This window comes from Panthera tigris, chromosome B1, assembly GCF_018350195.1.
Source record: "Panthera tigris isolate Pti1 chromosome B1, P.tigris_Pti1_mat1.1, whole genome shotgun sequence".
Classification (NCBI taxonomy): Eukaryota; Metazoa; Chordata; class Mammalia; order Carnivora; family Felidae; genus Panthera; species Panthera tigris.
In genome coordinates, this window is record NC_056663.1 from 7,865,115 (window position 1) to 7,885,840 (window position 20,726).

General features: G+C 41.8%; 1 protein-coding gene and 1 long non-coding RNA gene across 9 annotated transcripts in view; one reads left to right on the top strand and one right to left on the bottom strand.

Moving 5' to 3' along the window:
• The first annotated feature begins 17 nt into the window (after positions 1-17).
• On the top strand, positions 18-15,648 carry LOC122237829. The gene is made up of 3 exons (XR_006216476.1): positions 18-198; positions 9,759-9,862; positions 15,564-15,648. It is a non-coding gene; the product is annotated as an uncharacterized LOC122237829 (long non-coding RNA).
• Positions 2,362-20,726, bottom strand: part of ASB5 (ankyrin repeat and SOCS box containing 5) — a 55,393-nt gene continuing 37,028 nt past the window's right edge. For 2 of the 8 annotated variants that reach the window (XM_042982894.1, XM_042982897.1), the window contains exons 2-8: positions 15,621-15,700; positions 13,336-13,443; positions 11,880-12,030; positions 11,584-11,718; positions 9,165-9,356; positions 7,736-7,868; positions 2,362-3,391 (exon numbers count right to left, since the gene is read on the bottom strand). In XM_042982894.1, coding sequence (XP_042838828.1) covers positions 7,741-7,868; positions 9,165-9,356; positions 11,584-11,718; positions 11,880-12,030; positions 13,336-13,443; positions 15,621-15,700 — 794 coding nt within the window. In that variant the 3' untranslated portion in view covers positions 2,362-3,391; positions 7,736-7,740. Of the gene's footprint in view, positions 3,392-5,052; positions 5,199-7,735; positions 7,869-9,164; positions 9,357-11,583; positions 11,719-11,879; positions 12,031-13,335; positions 13,444-15,620; positions 15,701-20,726 lie in introns of all 8 variants that reach the window. The other 6 variants (XR_006216474.1, XR_006216475.1, XR_006216471.1 and 3 more) reach the window with 6 other exon arrangements.

Below are 20,726 nucleotides of genomic sequence, written 5' to 3' on the forward strand. Positions count from 1 at the left end.
CTCGCGCGCTCCCCAGTTTGCAGAGCTGACGCTCTGGTCTGGGGCGATTCCTGGCCCCAATCTTGGTTGTACTTAGCCTGTCTTCTCTCAACCCTTTGTCCTTCCAAATTTACTTTTTAGATATTGTGGATTCAGCCCAGCCAAAGGCCTATTGTCGGTCAAGCATTTTGAGGATGGGAGAAGCTTCCAGAAGACAAGGTCAGTTTTTGTTTAGAAATCAGAAATGGTAGAGTATTTGCTCCAAAACGCCAAAGAAAAAATTTTCGAAATTAAAATGAATAAATGTCTAATATCTACAGACTTAACCTATTTCCTTAGTTATTACATTGTTTATAAAAATTTGTAAGTTTTCCCATTTCACAAGGATGCCCTGGTATAGATGATTCATTCATTCAACAATTATTTGAGTCCCTAGTATGTGCCAGGCACTGACCTAGTTACTTGGGATTTATCAGTGAACAATGCAGAGGGAAAAAAAGTGTAGCATCGACAGTTATAAACTACGCAACAGATTTGTTAAAATCCTTCAAAAAGTTTTGCAAAAAAACACCAGTGTGGCATGTAGATGCATATTATGCAAGATAAAATATGGGATAGAGTTTGATAGTGAAGCTATATAATGTTTTGTGGCATGTTTATTCATATAGAGATTTATTAATAAAGCAAACCATGGGACGCCTGGGTGGCTCAGTTAAGCCTGGGACTTTGGCTCAGGTCATGAACTCGAGGTTGGTGGGTACGAGTCCCAAGTTGGGCTCTGTGCTCACAGCTCCGAGCCTGGAGCCTCTTTGGATTCTGTGTCTCCTTCTCTCTGCCTCTCCCTGCTCTCTCTGTCTCTCTTAAAAATAAATAAACATTAGGGGCACCTAGGTGGCTCAGCCAGTTAAGCATCCGACTTCAGCTCAGGTCATGATCTCACAGTTAGTGAGTTTCAGCCCTGCATCAGGCTCTGTGCTGACAGCTCAGAGCCTGGAGCCTGGTTCGGATTCTTTATCTCCCTCTCTCTCTGCTCCTCCCCCGCCCATGCTCTGTCTCTCTCTCTCCTTCAAACACAAATAAAAAGCATTAATAAATAAATAAATAAACATTAGAAAATTAATAATAAAGTAAGTCAGTGTGAGTCTGTATATGGTTTGAAAGAGAAGAACGAAGCTATGGAAGTGTTTTCTTTTTGCCCAGTGAAGTTTTTCACGAATGAGTAACTGTTCTGTACTGTGTTACTCACTCCATCTTCACAATCCAATATGGTGGCCCCTAGCCACCTGTGGCTATTTATATATAAATTTAAATAAAATAGAATAACATGAGTGACACTTGCTGCGTTTCATCTGTTCAATATCCACGTGTGGCTGCTGGCTGCCCATGTTGGACAGCACAGATACAATGCTGTCATCGCAGGGGGTTCTATTAGGCAGCTGGGCACTAGATTATTTATAGAAGGTACACAGATATAAATACCAGTGAAAAGATCATGTACACTGAAAAGCTCCCGCATGGTAAAAATATATCGGGGAGGAAGCATGTAATTTGGATTGAGGGACTCTAGGAGTCTTTTTAGAGAAGGTGACATTTGATTTGGATTTTATGAGGCGATATTTAAAATTGTTTATGACAGGCATTGGAGGACTAGCTCTACTTATTAGTTATGTGACTTTGGGCAAGTTGTAAAATGTTTAAAAGGTGGAAATAAATAAGTTATACCCCTCAGGGTTGTGTTAATGATTAAATAAAGTTAAATGTGCAAAGAGCCTAGAAGGGTGTGCAGTACATAGTAAGATCTCAGTAAGAATAAGTTGTTTCTAAGACGATCATGTAAATCTGTGGGATGGGGGGATGGGGACAATTCCACACGGAATGACTACTGTGAACAAAAGTACAGATGATATAATCTGTGATATGTAAGGATTTTTAAGTTAAGTTTATTTATTTATTTTGAGAGAGAAAGCACAGGGGAGGGCAGAGAGAGGGAGGGAAAGAGAGAATCCCAAGCAGGCTCCACACTGGCTCAAACACAGGGCTCAAACCCACAAACCATGAGATCATGACCTGAGCCAAAATCAAGAGTCCGACCCTTAACCGACTGAGCCACCCAGGCGTCCCGATATGTGAGTTTTTTATGAGTTTTGGGAAATAACGAACTCATTAGGGTTAGAGAAAGTGTTCAGGTTTTAGCATGAGTGCTAACCCAAGATTTAGGTGGTAACAGCTAAGGAGCTTGATTAGGCTACAGATTGGGGCTTAATTGAGCAAAGTTTTGCTAAGGGTTAAAGCCTTCCCGTAATAACTGTGCCAGTTGATAAGCAGATACATCTCTGTTTCAAACACGTTCTATATTTAGCCCGTCTTATCACCACAATGTGATTTCTCCTTTGCTGAAAGCTTTATTAAACTTTGCCAATAGGGGGAGCTAGAGGGAGGCCAGGAGGGAAAGGGAGGGGAAAAGGCGCTTGCTGTTTCCACATGAATTTGCAGGGGTGTTGCCGCAGCAACAAAGCATAACCTGGCAGGGGCAGGTGGTTGGATCTCCAACTTTCTTTGGCTCTCCTGGAGCAGATTTCATCTTAACGGTTCAGACGTTTACCAAGCCCTGAGAAGCGGCCCTCCTTAAAGAGTCCCGGATTTTACTCTGAGCTTCCGAAGCCTTGGCTCCAGCTGTGTACTCTCACCCTGCAAAAAGTCAGTCCATAGAAGTTTCCCTTCGAGTTCTCGGCTCTTACAGCCCGCACTTCTTAACTGTGTTCTCTAGCACGAGCAATTGCTTCCTGAATCGTCTATTTCTGTTACTTTGATGGCCCCATTTTAGTTTTTCAGTTCGCCGGCATCTGTTTCACCACTTCCTTAGATTAAGTTCTTGTTTAAATTGTGTAGTTACTTCCGTCTTCCCGACTGGATGCTGAGGGATCCGTTGCTTTATAGGTGGAGTGAGGTTTCCCTTTTCCACTAGTTGACCTGCTTCTTACTAAGGCATCAAGATCCAGGTCCAGTCAGCATGGCATCATCTGTAGAGTGCACACGTGATGTTCTGTGGAATGTGAAGACACTTAGAAACCTTGGCTCGTCTTCCGGCAGAAAGCACGAAAACGGATTTGACCCTACGGCAAGATCGTGAGCGTGCACTATGGGTCCTGATAAATAAAAGCAAACTGCTTTTGGTGGTTCTTGCAGATTGTGACAGAGGGGAAAGGTACTTTCCAGATGGGTAATGGCATCACAGTTGCTAGGACTGTGGTGATTTATTCCAGTAAAGAGATGTCAAATGGGGGGGGGGGGGATGGCTATAATTGGAGTTACTGCCTGATGAAGTCTGCATTAATCCACAGTCACCCTGTAAGATCCACCGATTTCGTACCAGCCAGATAGCCATCAAAGCCGGTGGTTTTTGATGGATCGCCTGCGGAGAGAAAATTCAGAGAGCTTTACTTCACAAGGATGTTTTGCTCAACAAGGAGCAAACCATTCTCAAACAGGGAGATTACTTGCAACTCAAAGGGGAGGAGTAATTTTGTAGCCAGCGTGTGCCCGAATACAGCAATGACAAGGTAGCGGGCAGAGCGTTCCAGGCAGAGGAACAGCAGGGGCAGAGGCAAGGAGGCAAGAGTAGTTGAGGGAGAATCAAGTGTGCTTTCTGACTTTCCCACTGGGAGCTTCCCTGTAAAAGGCCCTTTGTGATCTGTCTCCTGACGCAAACACTCGTTCCTCTGACACAGGAGTCTTCCGGGGGCACACCCTGGCCAGTGAACACTCCCACCGAAAAGTGGGTTTCACAGAATCTTTTGGAATTCAGATGCTACCCCAGAAAGAATGGGGAGGGAAGAAAAAAGACTGGCATTAACAGGCCTCATCTGAATAGTGTACCTGAGAGACTGAGAAAGCACTGAATTGAATGAGTTTACCCCAAAGTGGCCAGATTTCACTGGATGAAAGGGAAGCTCGCGATAAACGTGAAGTTCTACAAGAAGAATAAAGTTGGCTTTTATACGCCTGAATATGTGCTTTGTAAAATTAGTATCTATAAGGTAAGCCTCTTAGACACCAAAAATGTTTTGAAAAATGTATCTGAGGGGTGCCTACATGGCTCAGTTGGTTAAGCATCTGACTTTGGCTCAGGTCATGATCTCACAGTGCCTGAGTTTGAGCCCGCATCACGCTCTGTACTGACAGCTCAGAGCCTGGAGCCTGCTTCAGCTTGTGTATCCCTCGCTCTCTCTCTCAAAAATAAATAAGCATTAAAAAAAAAAGTATCTGAATTTCAAAAGTTACTTATTAAAAGACTCCTTGAATTTGAGCATACTACTCATAATGGGAAGATACCTATCATTTAAAAAAGGAGAAAACTGAGACCTCGAGAGCTTAAGTGAATTGTTTAAGGTCCTAGAGCAGATGGAGGGGTAATAACTCACTCAATTTTTTTTCCTTTTTTTTTTTTTTATTAAAAAAAGTTTTTTTTAATGTTTATTTCAGAGACACAGCATGAGTGGGGGAGGGGCAGGGAGACAGGGAGACACAGAATCAGAAGCAGGTTCCAGGCTCTGAGCTGTCGGCACAGAGCCCGACGCAGGGCTCGAACTCAAAAACCGTGAGATCATGACCTGAGCCGAAGTCAGTTGCTCAACTGACTGAGCCACCCAGGCTCCCCTTTTTTCCTTTTTTAAAAAATATTTATTTATTTATTTTGAAAAGAGGGAGCATGCATGAGTGGGAGGGAGAGAGAGAGAGAGAGAGAGAGAGGGAGAATGCTAAGCAGACTCTGCACTGTCAGCACAGAGCCAGATGTGGGGCTCAATCCCATGAACCGTTGAGATCATGACCTGAACCAAAATCAGGAGTCTGACACTTAACCAACTGAGCCACCCAGGTGCCCTACACCTGAATTTTCTGAATAAATTTCCTGCCACCAACACTGAAAAATATGACAATGATTGTTTAGGTTTTTAAGCGAGAAGGCAGGCCTTGAAATAAACTAATTATAAATGATAATTAGAATAAGAAAGTTGAAAAATTAGAGTAAACAAGTGAGACTAATCCGGGAGAGAGAATAATTTATAAAGTTACTTTGTAAACAGATAGCCACAGTCACTTGGGTTCAAGACCATCACAGAGCAATGAACACAGTACATTTAGACCTTCTTTTCCAAAGGGGCCATGTTTCACATAGCGTCTCTGTTCACTTCTTCGGAAACATCAAATATACTTTGTGGCTAAAACAAGAGGAGAAATTAAATACCTTTTCCTACAAAATAAATGTTTCAGCAGTGCCTTACTACAGTAATTAATTTCATGGTACTTTAGGGGCGCCTGGGTGGCTCAGTCGGTTAAGCCACCGACTTCGGCTCAGGTCATGATCTCACGGTCCGTGAGTTCGAGCCCCGCATCGGGCTCTGTGCTGACAGCTCAGAGCCTGGAGCCTGTTTCAGATTCTGTGTCTCCCTCTCTCTGATCCTCCCCTGTTCATGCTCTGTCTCTCTCTGTCTCAAAAATAAATAAACGTTAAAAAAAATTTTTTTTTAAAACAAAACAAAAAAAAAATTTCATGGTACTTTAATCTCATGTCAAATAGTTTGGTGTCGCTTGGTCTTTGCCTTTGTGGGATTTTGTCCTTAGATCTTTGTGTGTGTGTGCGTGTGTGTGTGTGTGTGTGTGTGCGCACACAGTAAGATTTGGATTAGAAAGCCTTCAAAGTATCTGTTTCAGTCTGCACTACTCTCCTAATGCCCATAATACAGTGATCTGAAACTAATGTTGAAAAAAATTAGGGCAACTGAATCTTATTCTCCATTACCTTCAGTTATAAAACCAAATACTAATTAGAACAGAAAAAAAAAGTGTTTTATTCCAGTGATAATAGTCACACTTTAACATATTAACAAACATATGATACAGTTAAATTAGAACACTTCTTTGATAAGACAATCATACCCAAGCAAAGATAAAAGGTATCAGCATACTAAAATTTTAAAGTATCCGTTTTAATTTTAATATTGATGTGTACTTATTGGCACAAGCCCAGTGAAAAGGGACGAATTATATTACCTTACACCCTAAGCCTACATATGTCTAGCTCAGGGAAAATACTAGTCAACACCTGTTTTACTAAAAAAGCAGTCTGAATACCCAATTATATGTAATGAGGTTACTCTATAATTAAACAATTAAATGCACATTATTCATGAGGACATTATAAATTTGTTAGGCTGAGCTATTTAGTAGAATAGCCTCATTTAAAAGTCTCTAGGTACACAGAAAACATTTTTTTAACAACACATGCTACAGCCTTATTTCTATTTTTGAAAATCTAAACACGACTTAATGATGCGATCTTAGTGACTTTGGGGTTACATTCAAGAATAGTTTATTTCCCGTAGGTATCCAAAATTCAGCCAAGAACCGAGAAGAAAGGAAAAAATAGGCCCCTGGGCTTGTTAAAATAGTGGTCAAAATACTTTATCAAACTTTGATAAATTTATAAAACTCATCAAAACATTTTCTATGTTACACTATAGTAAGTATCCTATCTTATTTCTCAGTCCACAATAGACTCAAACTTAGTCTAAATTACAAAGAAGACACAGTTTATTATGTTTTATACCGCGCTAAAGTATGTTTAAGGCAGAAGAAAATAAACACAGTATTAACCTTGCCGAAGACACTACTTTGTAACGCTATACCCCCTTGCTAACACGGTCTAAGCCTCAACCTTTGCTTTGCATAAGAAGGATTGGAAACAGCACTAGTAGGGTGTACGTATGGGGTAAATTTTGTAAGGTGTCTAAGTTTGCTAAGTGGCGCAGCCTTTTCCTTTTCTTTGCACACCCCACAATCGAAGGAGATTTTATCTTCTGTTTTCCACAGCCTTGGACTGCCCTGATCCCTGAAGCATGGCCCAGGAAGGGCCTCTTTCGCAACTGGGTGTGAAGTTCATGGTCTTCCGTCTGCAGGTACCACCAGCTAGTGACAGTTTCTGGATGGAAGAAGGCTGGAGTGCTTCGTACAAAAGCACTGTAGAGAGGCCTTATGAGGCTACCCTGGAGAAGGAGGAAGTCTTAAAATAGTCTTAGCAAAGGTGTAAGGTTCCGACCATCCCAGGAAGAGATGGAAGGAGCCATAACCTTAGTCCAACCCGTTTCTGGAATGGGGACATTTAAGGTGGCAAAGTGACTAGTGAGATCTGTGCAGGGAGGGGGCAGTTTATCTTTTCTTGATGAACTGATGATTATAATGACAAGGGCACGTTTGACGCGGCGGGTTTCGTCAACGACAGCCATCTTTATTTCAAAAAGGGTAGTAGTTGTTCTTTTCTAAACCATACGCGTATTTTGCATTAATGTAAAAAATACACAGAGATCACCAATTACAGCAGCTAAAATTTAAAAGTTAATGCATTATTGGCAGAATGGAGGCCTTTTAAAGTACGTAGTTTCAGTAAGAGTTCACATTTTTTTTTCATAAAAAGAAACATTGAAATGAAAATTTCTCTTTTTTTCTACACCAAAAAGGGTACATGGGAATAGCTAATGATATATAGATATTTTAAATATGCTATAGTCCAAAAAAAAAAACAAAAAACAGTAAAAATGCGTAAAACAGTAGTACACTTAAAATTTAAATTGACATTTCACTTCTTCCCCAGGGCCTCACAATCTCTTATATACTGTGTTCAGCATATTTTACTATGAAATATTCACTATGCGGATGAGACAGAAATGTTTTGATTTCGCAAGTATTTAGCATTACTTCCCTGCCTTATCGGTACTGTAAGAAATTCTGCAACAACGTTGGCAGCTGGAGCTGGGGGATGAGGTGCAGTCTCGGCCTCCCTATGTAGTTTCTGATACAGAGTCGGCAAAGTTGGCAAAGGCTGCTTGGAGTAGCTGCAAAAGACAGGAAGGCATTTGTTAATTAAAATCCAAATGGATTTTTATATGTTGTAAGATGCACAAAACAAACCATAAGCTTCAGTGCTTTGAGGTAAAGTAGGGTGGTGCGACCGCTGTGCTAGAGACATTTACGTAAGCATTTCAGTGGCTTTTATTTATAAGCTCTTATTGTAATGGTGGTATATTCCATATGGGTTCTTTAAAACATTATAATCCTGAGGCTTATGAAATTGTTATCGCATGTAAAGCCTCAGAAATAAATTCTGCTTTTCGAAGAACATGTAAATCAAAAGACCCAATAATGTTAGGCACTAAAGGGGGAAAGTTTTAAGTTGTATCTTTTTCTCAAATTAGGTCTACTAGTTAAGCCAAAACAAATTTTATTATAGTGTCTGAGCCACGCTTAAGAAATTCTGTTTTAAAATACCAAAAGTCTTGGGGAACCTGGGTGGCTCAGTCAGTTAGTTAAGCATCTGACTGTGGCTCAGGACATGATCTCACAGCTCACGGGTTTGAGCCCCGTGTCGGGCCCTGTGCTCACAGCTCAGAGCCTGGAGCCTGCTTCGGATTCTGTGTCTGTCTGTCTGTCTGTCTGTCTGTCTCTCTCTCTCTCTCTCTCTCTCTCTGCCTCCCCCCTGCTTACATTCTCTCTCTTTCTCTCAAAAAATAAACATTAAAAATTTTTTTGAATAACAAAAGTCTTAGGTATGAAAGTATTTCCTGATTCTGTTTCTATAACATTATAGAAGCCATGTGCCCTTAGAAAAGGGGGCATGTTTCTAAATATTTATCAGCAGATATTAAACAGAACTACATATTGCATATCGTCAAACAAACTGAATACATTTAACTTAACCAAACATATACAGACTTTAGGTAAGATAAAAAAAAGAAAATTGAGATCATTGTGCTATCTTCTTTACAGATAGAACCTAAGTTAAAAAATCATCTTCAAAAAAATATTTTAAATGTTATGCCACTATCATTTTACATGTCAACAAAAAGTCTTTAACTTTGCATTGATTTCAGGCAAATGTATTTTTGTGGGTTTTTTTTTTTTTTCTTTTTTGTGGTTTTTTCTTTTATTTTTAGAGAGAGAGCACAAGCTGGGGGTGGGGGCAGAGGGAAAAAGAGAATGTTAACCAGGCTGCACCCTCAGCACAGAGCCCGATGCAGGGCTCTATCCCAAGACCCTGGGATCATGGCCTGAGCTGAAATCCAGAGTCAGAGGACCCACATACTGGGCCACCCAGGCGCCCTGTGTTTTGAAGTGCCCACAAGTATTCCTACCTTCATGTTGAAGCAACAATCTTTCCACCAAACTGCTGGAAGTCGCTACATCTACAGGTCGGAGAAGCTCTGTATTTTTGGCATTGATATCGGCTCCAAATTCCAGCAGTAAGTTTACAACTTCCGTACTGGACTGCTGGGCAGCTGCATGCAGTGGGGTGTCCCAGTATTTGCCTTTTTGTACATCGGCACCTACGTGTAAATAAGGAATGATGAGAAATCTAAACAAAAACCGTTAGACCAGTCACTTACCTCGATGCACGCAGAAAAGGGTGATGCCAAATGGACCTCACCTCTGTCTGTAATGAGTTATTTCCCGCCCCCCCCTTACACACACACACTTCAAATGTACACATTAAAACTTGACACACATAGATGGAGAGTGCACGTTTGTTCTCTAATATTTTTCTCTATGCTTGAAAGAGCCCATAATACAAAATATTTTTAAAGGCTTTAAAGCCCCCAAAGTAATCATATTAACTGGTATTACAAATAGAGCATGATGAGGCCCACTCATACCTGTTTTCATCATGATTGAGATTGCTTAGGATCATTCAAGAGTTTATTGCTCATATTCTTTTCATTTATTTTAAGGCAATAGAGCTCTTCGTGTTTCCTGGAAAACTCCTGAATCTAGACGTGTGAGCTGTTTGGGGAAAATGTGCACGGACTTTCCTGTCACTTCTCTCTCATACAATGTAAGTCGATAAATATATAAAGGCATTGAGCCTCTTAAGTAGAAAGGCACATTGTATTTCCATGTGCAAAGTAAATTTTTTAAAAATCTTACATTAAAAAAAAAAACCACCTTACCTATTAAATTATTTATTGCTTATTTTATCTGAGTACGAGTCATGGCACATGGTGATCATTCAATACATGTGCAGTGAATCAATACTGTGTAATACTGGAAAGAGCAATCTCATTTCCCAGTACCTAAGTGGTTATGACACCAAGAAATATCTATCGGTAAAAATGTGTAAGTCCTTTTCAACTCTGCTTTCTGATACCATCAATAAAACTAACGATGTTTACGAGAAGCAGTACATTTTAAGGGTCCCTTTAGGCCTTCCTGCTACTTTCACATTTCAATAAATGTAATTGTTTTCATATTCTTTCACCAAATACACAATGTTTAGTGAAAGAATGACAGTCCATAACAAAATCTCCATGGAGAAAGCATAAACTCTATTGGTTATGTTAGTTTTATGGGAGGACAGAGCCTGATAATAACAATCAGTCCACAATTACCAACAGCATTCTCTTTCTTACCCAATATAAAATGTCTGGTGGAAATAATAATGTTCCTAGCAAAGTAAAAGAAAAGAGAAGAAAAAAGGCAACAAAGAAGAAACTCTTCTAGTTCTATAAATTCGTGGGCGTTCACAGCCAGAAAATAATAGTGTGTCAACGGTTATTAGCAGAAGTCATATTTGAGACTTAACAGATATGACGGGAGTGAACTAACGAAGTAGAAACTCCCTGCAAGAAGCTTATAATTTAGCTAAGATATCATGAGCGTATCAGAGACCAAATGATGGCAGAAACAGTAAAAAGCATGGAAATCCTTTTACTCATTTTATGTGTATTTTCAGCACCTACCACGTGGGAGGTGCTGTGGTAGGGAAAGGAGATGATGGGGAAAAAGACATGATCCACATCCTTAAAAGCTCCTGTTCCTGGGGTGCCTGGGTGGCTCAGTTAGTTAAGCATCCGACTTCGGCTCGGATCATGATCTCACAGTCCGTGAGTTTGAGCCCTGCGTCGGGCTCTGTGCTGACAGCTGAGCCTGGAGCCTGCTTCAGATTCTGTGTCTCCCTCTCTCTGACCCTCCCCTGTTCATGCTCTGTCTCTGTCTCAAAAACAAATATTAAGAAAAAAAATTAAAAAAAAAAAAAAAAAGCTCCTGTTCCTATAGGGGGAGACAGCATTATGGTCTCAAAAGATTAGGACAAGTTTTCAGGAGGCTAACACTGAACGCTGAGGAATAGGTTTGTTTCAAGTTAGAACAAAAAGCCGTTAAGTCTTTGTGGGTAAATGGGACAGGACAAAGTCGGGGCAAGCACGTGAGCTCTTATGATTGGTAGAAGACAAGGTAGCTAAGCAGTTACTACCCCTCAAATTCCTTGTGATGGATTTATTCATGAAGAAATACATATTTGGCAACACTATATCAACCTTGAGGTTTTACACTGTATGATCTTTACAAGGGGGACTTTAGGACTTGTGAGATAAAGCGGAGTTATCAAGAATGCAATTCCTTTTTTTATGGGTTATGTACTTACATGCAACAATGCTTAGAATAAGAACATTTTTAGCAGGGAGATATCTTTACACAGTTTATTCAGAGACATAAATATGGATCTGAATCATTGCTTACATGTACGGACAGAACGAGAGAGGTTTTAAAGAAAATTACCAGCATAAAGAAGCTTCCGGATGCAGTGGAACTGCTGTGACATACAAGCTACGTACAGAGGAGTTCCCAGATGAGGAATGTCTTGGTCAACATCTATGCCCCAGGATATCAGTATCTCTAGGCATTCGTGATGGCCTGCCAATAAAAGTAGAGAGGAGCTTACTCTCGACACTGCCCACCTCCTTGCACCTCACCTCATGCTGTTCCCTGCAGTTACTCATTGAAAGCAAGATGCAGCACTCCACGTTGCTAAAGGGACTTCCTCCCCTTGTCACCTAATCCCATAACTAAGTCACCTTTGCTGGCGGCCTCATGTGTGGGAGAAGGAAGACAGGACTCCAGCTGGGGTTTGGCACCGTATTCCAGAAGAAGTTCTGTACAGCTGGCACTGCCTTGTGAGCACGCATTGAATAATGGAGTCACACCATCTATCGTGACTGCGTTTACCTAAACCAAGCCAGAGTTCAGCAACGAGAGTCACAGAGCCGTACGAGATTAAACGCTAGGCATTTCAAACAGTTCTACGACCCAACAGAAATCACTGGGATAATGTGTGCAGTAAATATGACAGAGGATATTTAGCTCATATGCATCAACAAGCAAAGCTTTTATTTTTTTTATGTATTTTTTTTCTATATATGGAATTTATTGTCAGATTGGTTTCCATACAACACCCAGTGCTCATCCCAAAAGGTGCCCTCCTCAATACCCATCACCCACCCTGCCCTCCCTCCCACCCCCCATCAACCCTCAGTTTGTTCTCAGTTTTTAACAGTCTCTTATGCTTTGGCTCTCTCCCACTCTAACCTCTTTTTTTTTTCCTTCCCCTCCCCCATGGGTTTCTGTTAAGTTTCTCAGGATCCACGTAAGAGCGAAACCATATGGTATCTGTCTTTCTCTGTATGGCTTATTTCACTTAGCATCACACTCTCCAGTTCCATCCACGTTGCTACAAAGGGCCATATTTCATTCTTTCCCATTGCCACGTAGTGCTCCATTGTGTATATAAGCCACAATTTCTTTATCCATTCATCAGTTGATGGACATTTAGGCTCTTTCCGTAATTTGGCTATTGTTGAGAATGCTGCTATAAACATTGGGGTACAAGTGCCCCTCTGCATCAGCACTCCTGTATCCCTTGGGTAAATTCCTAGCAGTGCTATTGCTGGGTCATAGGGTAGGTCTATTTTTAATTTTTCGAGGAACCTCCACACTGTTTTCCAGAGTGGCTGCACCAATTAAGCAAAGCTTTTAAAAGTCAAGAGTTAAACAGAAATATGATGTGGTAGATGAGTCAGTCACAAGAGTGGCCATGCAGCTAGTAAAAGTCATGAAAATCAATACATACTCAAGAGTCAAACAAAAACGAATTCAACGGTCAGGTGCCTTTCAACTAGGAAAAAAGTCCAGAAATGTGATGGTGACAAACGTTGTGGTGAGGTCACCTTGCTGGTGGTAAATCAGAGAAATGGGAAATTGTGTTTCTGAGAATTTATCTAACGAAAAACATCCTGGGGTGCCTGGGTGGCTCAGTCAGTTAAGTGTCCGACTTCGGCTCAGGTCAGCATGCTACCCATTTTTGCAATGACTAGAAATCCTTCTTGGAGTGCACTGAGAACACTGAAGCAAAGTGATTTCTTATTCTTCTGCAATTTTTGAAAACTACTAAGGAAAGAAACGCAACATGAGAACTTTGTGCGATTATCTTAGTCCGTAGACGTGAAGTGATTAATGGTTTTAACCGGTACCTACATGAGCTCCAGCCTCCAGCAGAGTTCTTGCACACGCCACATGGTCTCCAAGGCAGGCTTCGTGCAGCGGGGTGATGTGGTCTATGGTAACTGCATTTACATTGTAACCCTAAATACGACATGAATAATTTCGAAAGGTGAGCAAGAAAGTATACGAAATCATCTTTATGAAGGTCATTAGTGAGTGATACGAAAGACCAAAGACTCAGGGAGGCAGGTTTAAGTTCAGCAGGCGAGGCCAGTTCAGACGCCATAGAGGCAGTCCGTTGTCAAAACTCGTCAATACTGTACCACCACCACCGTATCTAAACCCTGTAGCGGCTAAATTGTTTTGTTTAGTAGATTCTGAATGTTTTCATAAAATTCCGCCTCCTTAACTTTCTGTGGTCTTTATGAATTGGTTTGATTACTGTTAATGTTTTCTTTTTTACTTTGTAGAAGTGGAGACTGTTGATAGGCCGGGTCACTTGTTTTGATTTGGGGCTGTGAAATTACAGGTTAGCCCAGACTGGGGGGAAAATAAACTGTAGTGAGCCATGTTGTGAACTTTTGTCACTGGATAGGAGTGACTAGGTTCTATTCTTGTGGTTGAGAGCTCTGATCATCAAGTCAGTTACACTTGGGCTTGAAGCCTTGTTCCAGAATGCAGTAATTATTTTAATTTGGGTGAGCACCTTAACCTCTAAGTTTTAGGGTCATCGTGAGGATTAAACAGCATGATGTATGTAAAGCAATTATTGTTACAGGGCCCCACATATGGCAAGAGTTCCATCTTATTTTACTATCCAATCAAAACCAAGTACACACTTTAAAAATCAAATCAAAACCAATAAAACACTTTATTCCAGTGAAACTAATGATGTCAGACTAAACTAATTAAATATTAGGACATGAGATTCTGTGCTTTCCTGCTGTTTTTGGTAACTCACTGTCTATTGACCATCATACTAAACACTGTAAGAGGAAGATTTTCGTGGCCAAACCCCCATAACGTGACGCACTGCCATGGCCTGTAATACCAGGATGAATCTTAAAATGAAGGCAAGAAAAGATTCACCCCCAATCTTTGTCACTAGCAGGTGGCAACTTTTTAGATCCCTTAAGTTATCTTTTCACAGATTTCGAATTGTCTAGCCAGCAGTCAGACTTGAAGGAGCTAATTCCTAACTGCCACCCACCGGGGTGACCAGGTGGCCAAGCATCTGCAAAGGTCTGGATTCTGTTTCCCATCGGGCTCTGGGGGCAGCCTCTGACTCTTCCTGGCTGGCGTGTGGGTGTATGAGATACATGTCGAAAAATATCCTGAGACTGCTCTCCTCTCAAAGAACTGCGTGATGGTTTCTGTAGGTGGTTGGGGGGACCGAGTGGGTTATGTTCAGAAAATTACTGACTTTTCTGAGGGTGGGTTTTTTTTTCCCCCTATCAAGTGATGAGCAAACAAAATGGTCACTCTGTTATCACAGGACAGCCCTACAGGAGCAGCTTGTCCTACATGTTCCCTTTATAGATGAAAAAAGGAAGGTCAGGAAGGTTGTGATTCACTTTAAGAACCCGCCTGGCATGCAGGTGCCCCGAGTCCCAGGGCCATGCCCTGGAACCCGGGCATCACTGCCTTTCCTTCCCACACAGCCACCCGAGAGCATCCCTTTCTCCCGGATACCAGGAAGCACCAGGACAATGACTTCCAGATCTGGGTGTGCTTCTGAATCACGTCATTCAATTTTAACAACGCACAGGCTAAGCCAGAGGGCTCTGTGTTTCTGTAAGGAATCTATTCTTTTCATTTTTCCTCTGGTGAGTCTGAGGAGTGGGCAGGGAGAGAAGTGATCGCTCTATAGCGTTCATGGGTAATTCGCCATCACAGAGGACAGATTAATGTAAAAAAGCTTGTTTGGGCATCTGCTCTGATTATCCCTTTTTGGATATTTTGTGACCAAACTTTCTCTGCAATTAGCTGCACACGTTGTATAGAGTAAAGCATAGTTGAAGTGCTAAATGAATAATACATACGTCCAGTGACTTCTTGCTGAAATATGTTTCAGTGAGCAAGTATACTGTACGAGAAACTCGGTATATTAAGACATAGGATTATACCAAAATATTTATAAAGAAATCTCAAAGCTAAATGCAAAGTAGAGAGCTGACTGATATAGGGGTTAAAACAAAAAAAAAAGACTGGTAGCATTTATTAAGCAGCTTTATTCTTTTTTCTTTGATTACTTTTGAAAGTTAATGTTCTACGGTCATGGGACAGGGATGTATTTCCAGCCATAGCTAATACGTCACCTGGGATAGCAGTGTTCGCAGAGCAAGAAGACGACCTTGACTTGCTGCTTCATGTAGTGGTGACCGGTCTGCCCAGGAACCTGTTGGAAAAGAAGATGAGATCTGTGAGTAGAAGTGAACCCTGACGGACACACTCGGTTCCTGTGAAATACACACTCTTCAGAGTCTCTGTTCAACAAGGTGACTGAGACACCTGACCATATACCAGGAAGTCTGATTCTTGTCTAAAAGATACAGCCTGGCAGTTTCAGAATGCCAAGGGCTATAAAGCATGTTCTGGAACTTTCCTATCCCAGAACTGCTGTACCCTTTGAACTGTCTTCCAAAGAAGGGGAGGATTAAGTTCCCTTAGATATGCCCCAAAAGTACCTGTTTCATGGTTTCTCAGAACTCCAAAAACCTTTTTTTTTTTTAATGTTTGTGTATTTTTGAGAGCAAGAAACAGAGTGCAAACAGGAGGAGGAGAGGGGGAGAGAGAGGGAGAGAGAGACACAGAATCCAAAGCAGACTCCAGGCTCTGAGCTGTAAGCACAGAGCACGATGTGGGGCTTGAACTCACCAACCGTGAGATTGTGACCTGAACCAAAGCCGGACGCTTAACGGACTGAGCCACCCGGGTGCCCCGCCCCCAAAAATCTTTTTTGGGCACTTTTAGGAAGGCTAGCAGCAGGAGCACCCCACCTCTCTGCTTTCTACGCCCGCCCTGCCATGCCCCCCTCTCTCTGCACCCCCAGACTGTCCTCTCCTTACAGTTTGCCCTGAGGTGTAAAGGGGCTATGCCAGGTTGCCAAGGAGAATGAGTAGCTGACCCCTACGTCCTGCGCCCTCGAACAAGCCCAATGGGCCCTCGAAAGGGGTGTCGCGGCTTGGGAGGAGCAGACTATCATTGATGTTTGAAATGGTACCGATAATGCCAAGGGGGTCCTTGAATGACTCCCTCGGGGGTCACTGATTCTCCACATACCAGTGGTCGGCAACCCCTTCTGAAGACCCTACATCCTGAAGAAAAAGGCACTGACCCACCTTGTCCCCCAAGTTCCCCCTTCTTACGTGCCTATGCGCCCCTCCCATTAGAAAATCAGTGCCCTCCCGTGTGGAAATCCACATGTCCTTCTCTCCCCCAGAGCCATCTGGCATCCAACCACCCCTATCTCTCCCACCCTTGTGGTCCACCCAGGTGGTTTTATATGATACCGGCTTGGTGCCCGGTGATTTTCTTGTAATTTAAACAGGATCAGCATGGTTGATTCTATTTAATCTATACCAGAGATCACCTGTGGAGGTTTTTCAGTGATTAAACATGCAGACCGTGCCAATCAGAAAAACATTCCTTTAAGGGGTCTCGTTGGCTGATAAGCTGAAGCACTGCTAGCTAGAGGGAGAGCCTTCCTGATGTAATGGGATTATGTTCGCTAGTATCTGTCTTCTTGTCTACTCCCTCTTCCTCCTTTTGAGGATCCACAGGATGCAGTAAACAAAAATAATGTTTAAAAACCCTGCTGATCAGTCCTAGTACAATTTAAATAAAGTCACTTAGCTGTTAGAAACAGACATTTTATGAAAAGCATGTCTGAAGCTTTCTGAATAGGTCAGGAAATTAGGTGAAACGCGGTAAGGTGTAGTACTTTAGAAACACGTCATTGCTCCTATGATTTCATACCTTTAAAGAAGTCTCACATGGACCCAGGCTTCCTCAATTATGGTCTCACAGAAGAACTCTGCCAGAACACCATAAGGGAGGTCCAAACGATTTCACTGAATAAAATGTGGGCCACATATCACAGGATTCATGAAATGACTGAGTGAACGTGGTAGAGAGGGCAGAAGGCAACTGCCCATCATCAGTCTTTTTTATATCCAGTGATATTATGGGATGTTGTGGAAGACACAAATCCCGAGGGCGAGGGGGCACAGCTTCTCTTCCTGTTACCCCTGATGTACCAGTAACGGTAATGGTGGCCGATGCCCAGCCTGCGCCACGTGGGACATGCGGTGGGACGTGGGACACCTGTGCCAGCACCGCGTGCATGATCCCCCTTCGTCCTCACACTCGCCGAGGCATAGACAACTATTAGTTCTAGTTTTTAAATTTTTCCTTTAAGTTATTTATTTTTGAGAGAGAGAGAGTGCAAGTGGGGAAGGGGCAGAGAGAGACGGACAGCGAGAATCCCAAGCAGGCTCTGCGCTGACAGTGCAGAGCCCTACACAAGGCTCGATCTCATGAACGCCGAGATCTTGACCTGAGCTGAAGCCAAGAGTCAGACGCTTAACTGAATGAGCCGCCCACGCACCCCTATTAGTTATATTTTAAAGGTGAGAAATGAGAGCCAAAAGAAACATCATTTAAAGAGAGCTACATAATCTAACTGGAGTTAGTTATGACACTGCTCTGTTCTCCCTTTCCACCCAGCATTATCTCCTGCTTATTCAGAAGATTAGCAAGCCAGACATCCAATTCTTTGAGCTGTCAACTGAAAGAAGATTGACTGTTAGTAGCTTTTGGGCATCTTTCTTTCCCGTGTGCAACACTCCTATTATATATTAAAAGTAGGATTGAAATGCACAGCAATAAATATTTGTCGATAGGATAATATTTGGTGACAAAGCAATCATTTCTAAGAAGTTAGAACGTTATGTTCTTGCTAAGCAAAGTGCAAAGTCGCCATCATAAATAATATTATTTGGGGGAACAGCTATGTTTTGAGTTTCAGCTTCTGAGGTGAAACCTGATGCTTTAAAAATCATACACATCAGAGCAGCTGGGTGGCTCAGTCCGTTAAGCATCCGACTCTTGATTTCAGCTCATGTCATGATCTCACGGTTCATTAGATCGAGCCCTGTATCGGGCTCTGTGCTGGCAGTCAGGAGCCTGCTTGGGATTCCCTCTCTCCCTCGCTCTCTGCCCCTCCCCTGCTCAAAATAAATAAACTTTAAAAAATAAAAATAAAAATCATACACGTTTGTTTTATCATTAAAGTAAACTTGACTGCTGAGTGAAACTCTGAAGAACTTAAGAACACATATCAATTTCATTGTGAAGATTTAAATAAGGAAATTATAACAACTTTTCAAAGAGATCACATATGTGAAATCACTAAGTTCAGCTTGTTCAGAAGAGCAGTAGTAAATTAAAGTTTTAAGTAATCTTTGCTTAAATATATAAATTTAAATAATCATTTATAGTATTTATAATGATTGTAATGATCATGTTTTCTCCCCTGTATATTGGCTCAATAAATTCATTACCTTAATTTACCTCTAAAAGATACATGCTGAATTACATGATGCCGATTCATTATTGCTGCCTATTCTTTCATTGTCACTAGCTAAATGGCAATTAACCAGATGTTGAGATTGGGAAAAGTTTAGAGAAATAGCCTTTTGGGTTCATTTCGGGCTCATTTCTATCTAGTATATTTATGAAGAGGCATATCTAGTATATTTATGTAGAGCCCCTTAGAGCTGCCGCTTTAAGGGGCAGCAAAGCGAACAATATTTGTAGCTGACGGCAATTTGATATCCCCCTTTTGCAAACTTATGTGTTTTCCCATCAAAATCGTTCTATTATACTTCTGAACAATTTCAGCATTGCTGGTTGGTGTTCATAAAAGAAGGCGGTGGGGGGAAGAAAGGAAAAGGATCATTTAGAAAACAGGCAACAGAAGGACCAAAATAAAGAAATCGAAGTATTTGAAGGTACCGCCCCATACCCCAACCACCACTTGTTCCCCAGACTGTCACACAGCTTTCTGTGGCACCTTCAATTTCTTTTTCACCAAGACTTAGGTCTATTATGGTGGGGAGAAAAAAAGCTGAGCCAGGTTTTCCCTATGTGTCTTTGGTACTGTTTCTATTTACATGACCTCCAAAGGCATGACAAGGGAGTGAAACACAATCTACAGGGCAGCGTGGTGGGAGGTCAGTTACAAAACCACTGGAAATATGCTGGATGAGGAATCTCTTGGCCCATCAGGCAGAGATCAAGCATGGGCCCCCTGCTGTCTGCCATTATTCCTACAAGAACTGGGCTGGGGATGGGGGAGTGGGTGGAAGGTTGGGGGAGGGGCGGGGAGCAGGAGAATTAAATGAGACACAGATAAAGCTAGAGCACAGAAGCTCAGGAGGAAAGAGACGGAGGGGCCAGGCAGGCCACGATTCGCATCCCAGTTGAGGACAGTGGCTTCCATGAAGTCATCTAACTTTTCCAAGATTCAGTTTCCACCAAAAATGGGACAAGCACCAGCAACAGTCAGACAGGGTTGAGGGGGGGACTGGGAATGAGCAAGTACAGAGCCTGCTCTATAAATAATAACCTGGTGGTCTTTGCTAAGCAAACTGGTAAATAGGGGGGCTTCTTGTAGGAATTTTAGGGAAAAATAATTGTTTTCCAAAACTAGAGAAACTCGAACCATAAACAACAGCATTAAAATAATTTTTAGTGCTATCAGTTTAATAAACTAAAGCAACTGAAGGATTTATAAATGTATTTAAGCCAACAAACAACAGCTCGTGCTACGTTTTTTGAAGTGTAGGTATGTCCATCTAACGAAGGAGTGACCTATAGCACGTGCATGGGACTCGAGGCACCTTGTTTGTGTGAACTCTGCTTGCTTAACTCCCAAGCGACCCCACTTCATTCCCGGTAATGCTGGAGAAGAATCTCTGAAATTAATCCATAACGTGTGAGAATCACAGGTACTAGATCAGATTCCGGTTCCTGTTTTGACCTAAGCCTCCACCCCTCCGTATTTCCTGCCTTCACAATCTGAAATTCGGCAACTGCAAATTTCCATTCAGCTGTGTTGCGTATAAAATATCTTCCCTTTCAACATGGACATGCTATATTTATATTAGAACGATTGACACACTTTCTCTCAAAACCAAGCAAAATTACACATAGCTTCATATACAACAGTTCAGGAACTTTACAATCTTGTCAGACTTTAACTGGGTAGCTAAGATTTTTTAAGTGTCCACTTTAACTCTTTAGGATGAATCAGTGTGAAAATTAGTTTTACAAAACACCTGTAAGTTTCGCCAGGCTGATCGGGTGCCTTCTGTGAAGGCCGCGCTGTGCCACACATTAGTAACTTGACTATATTTAGA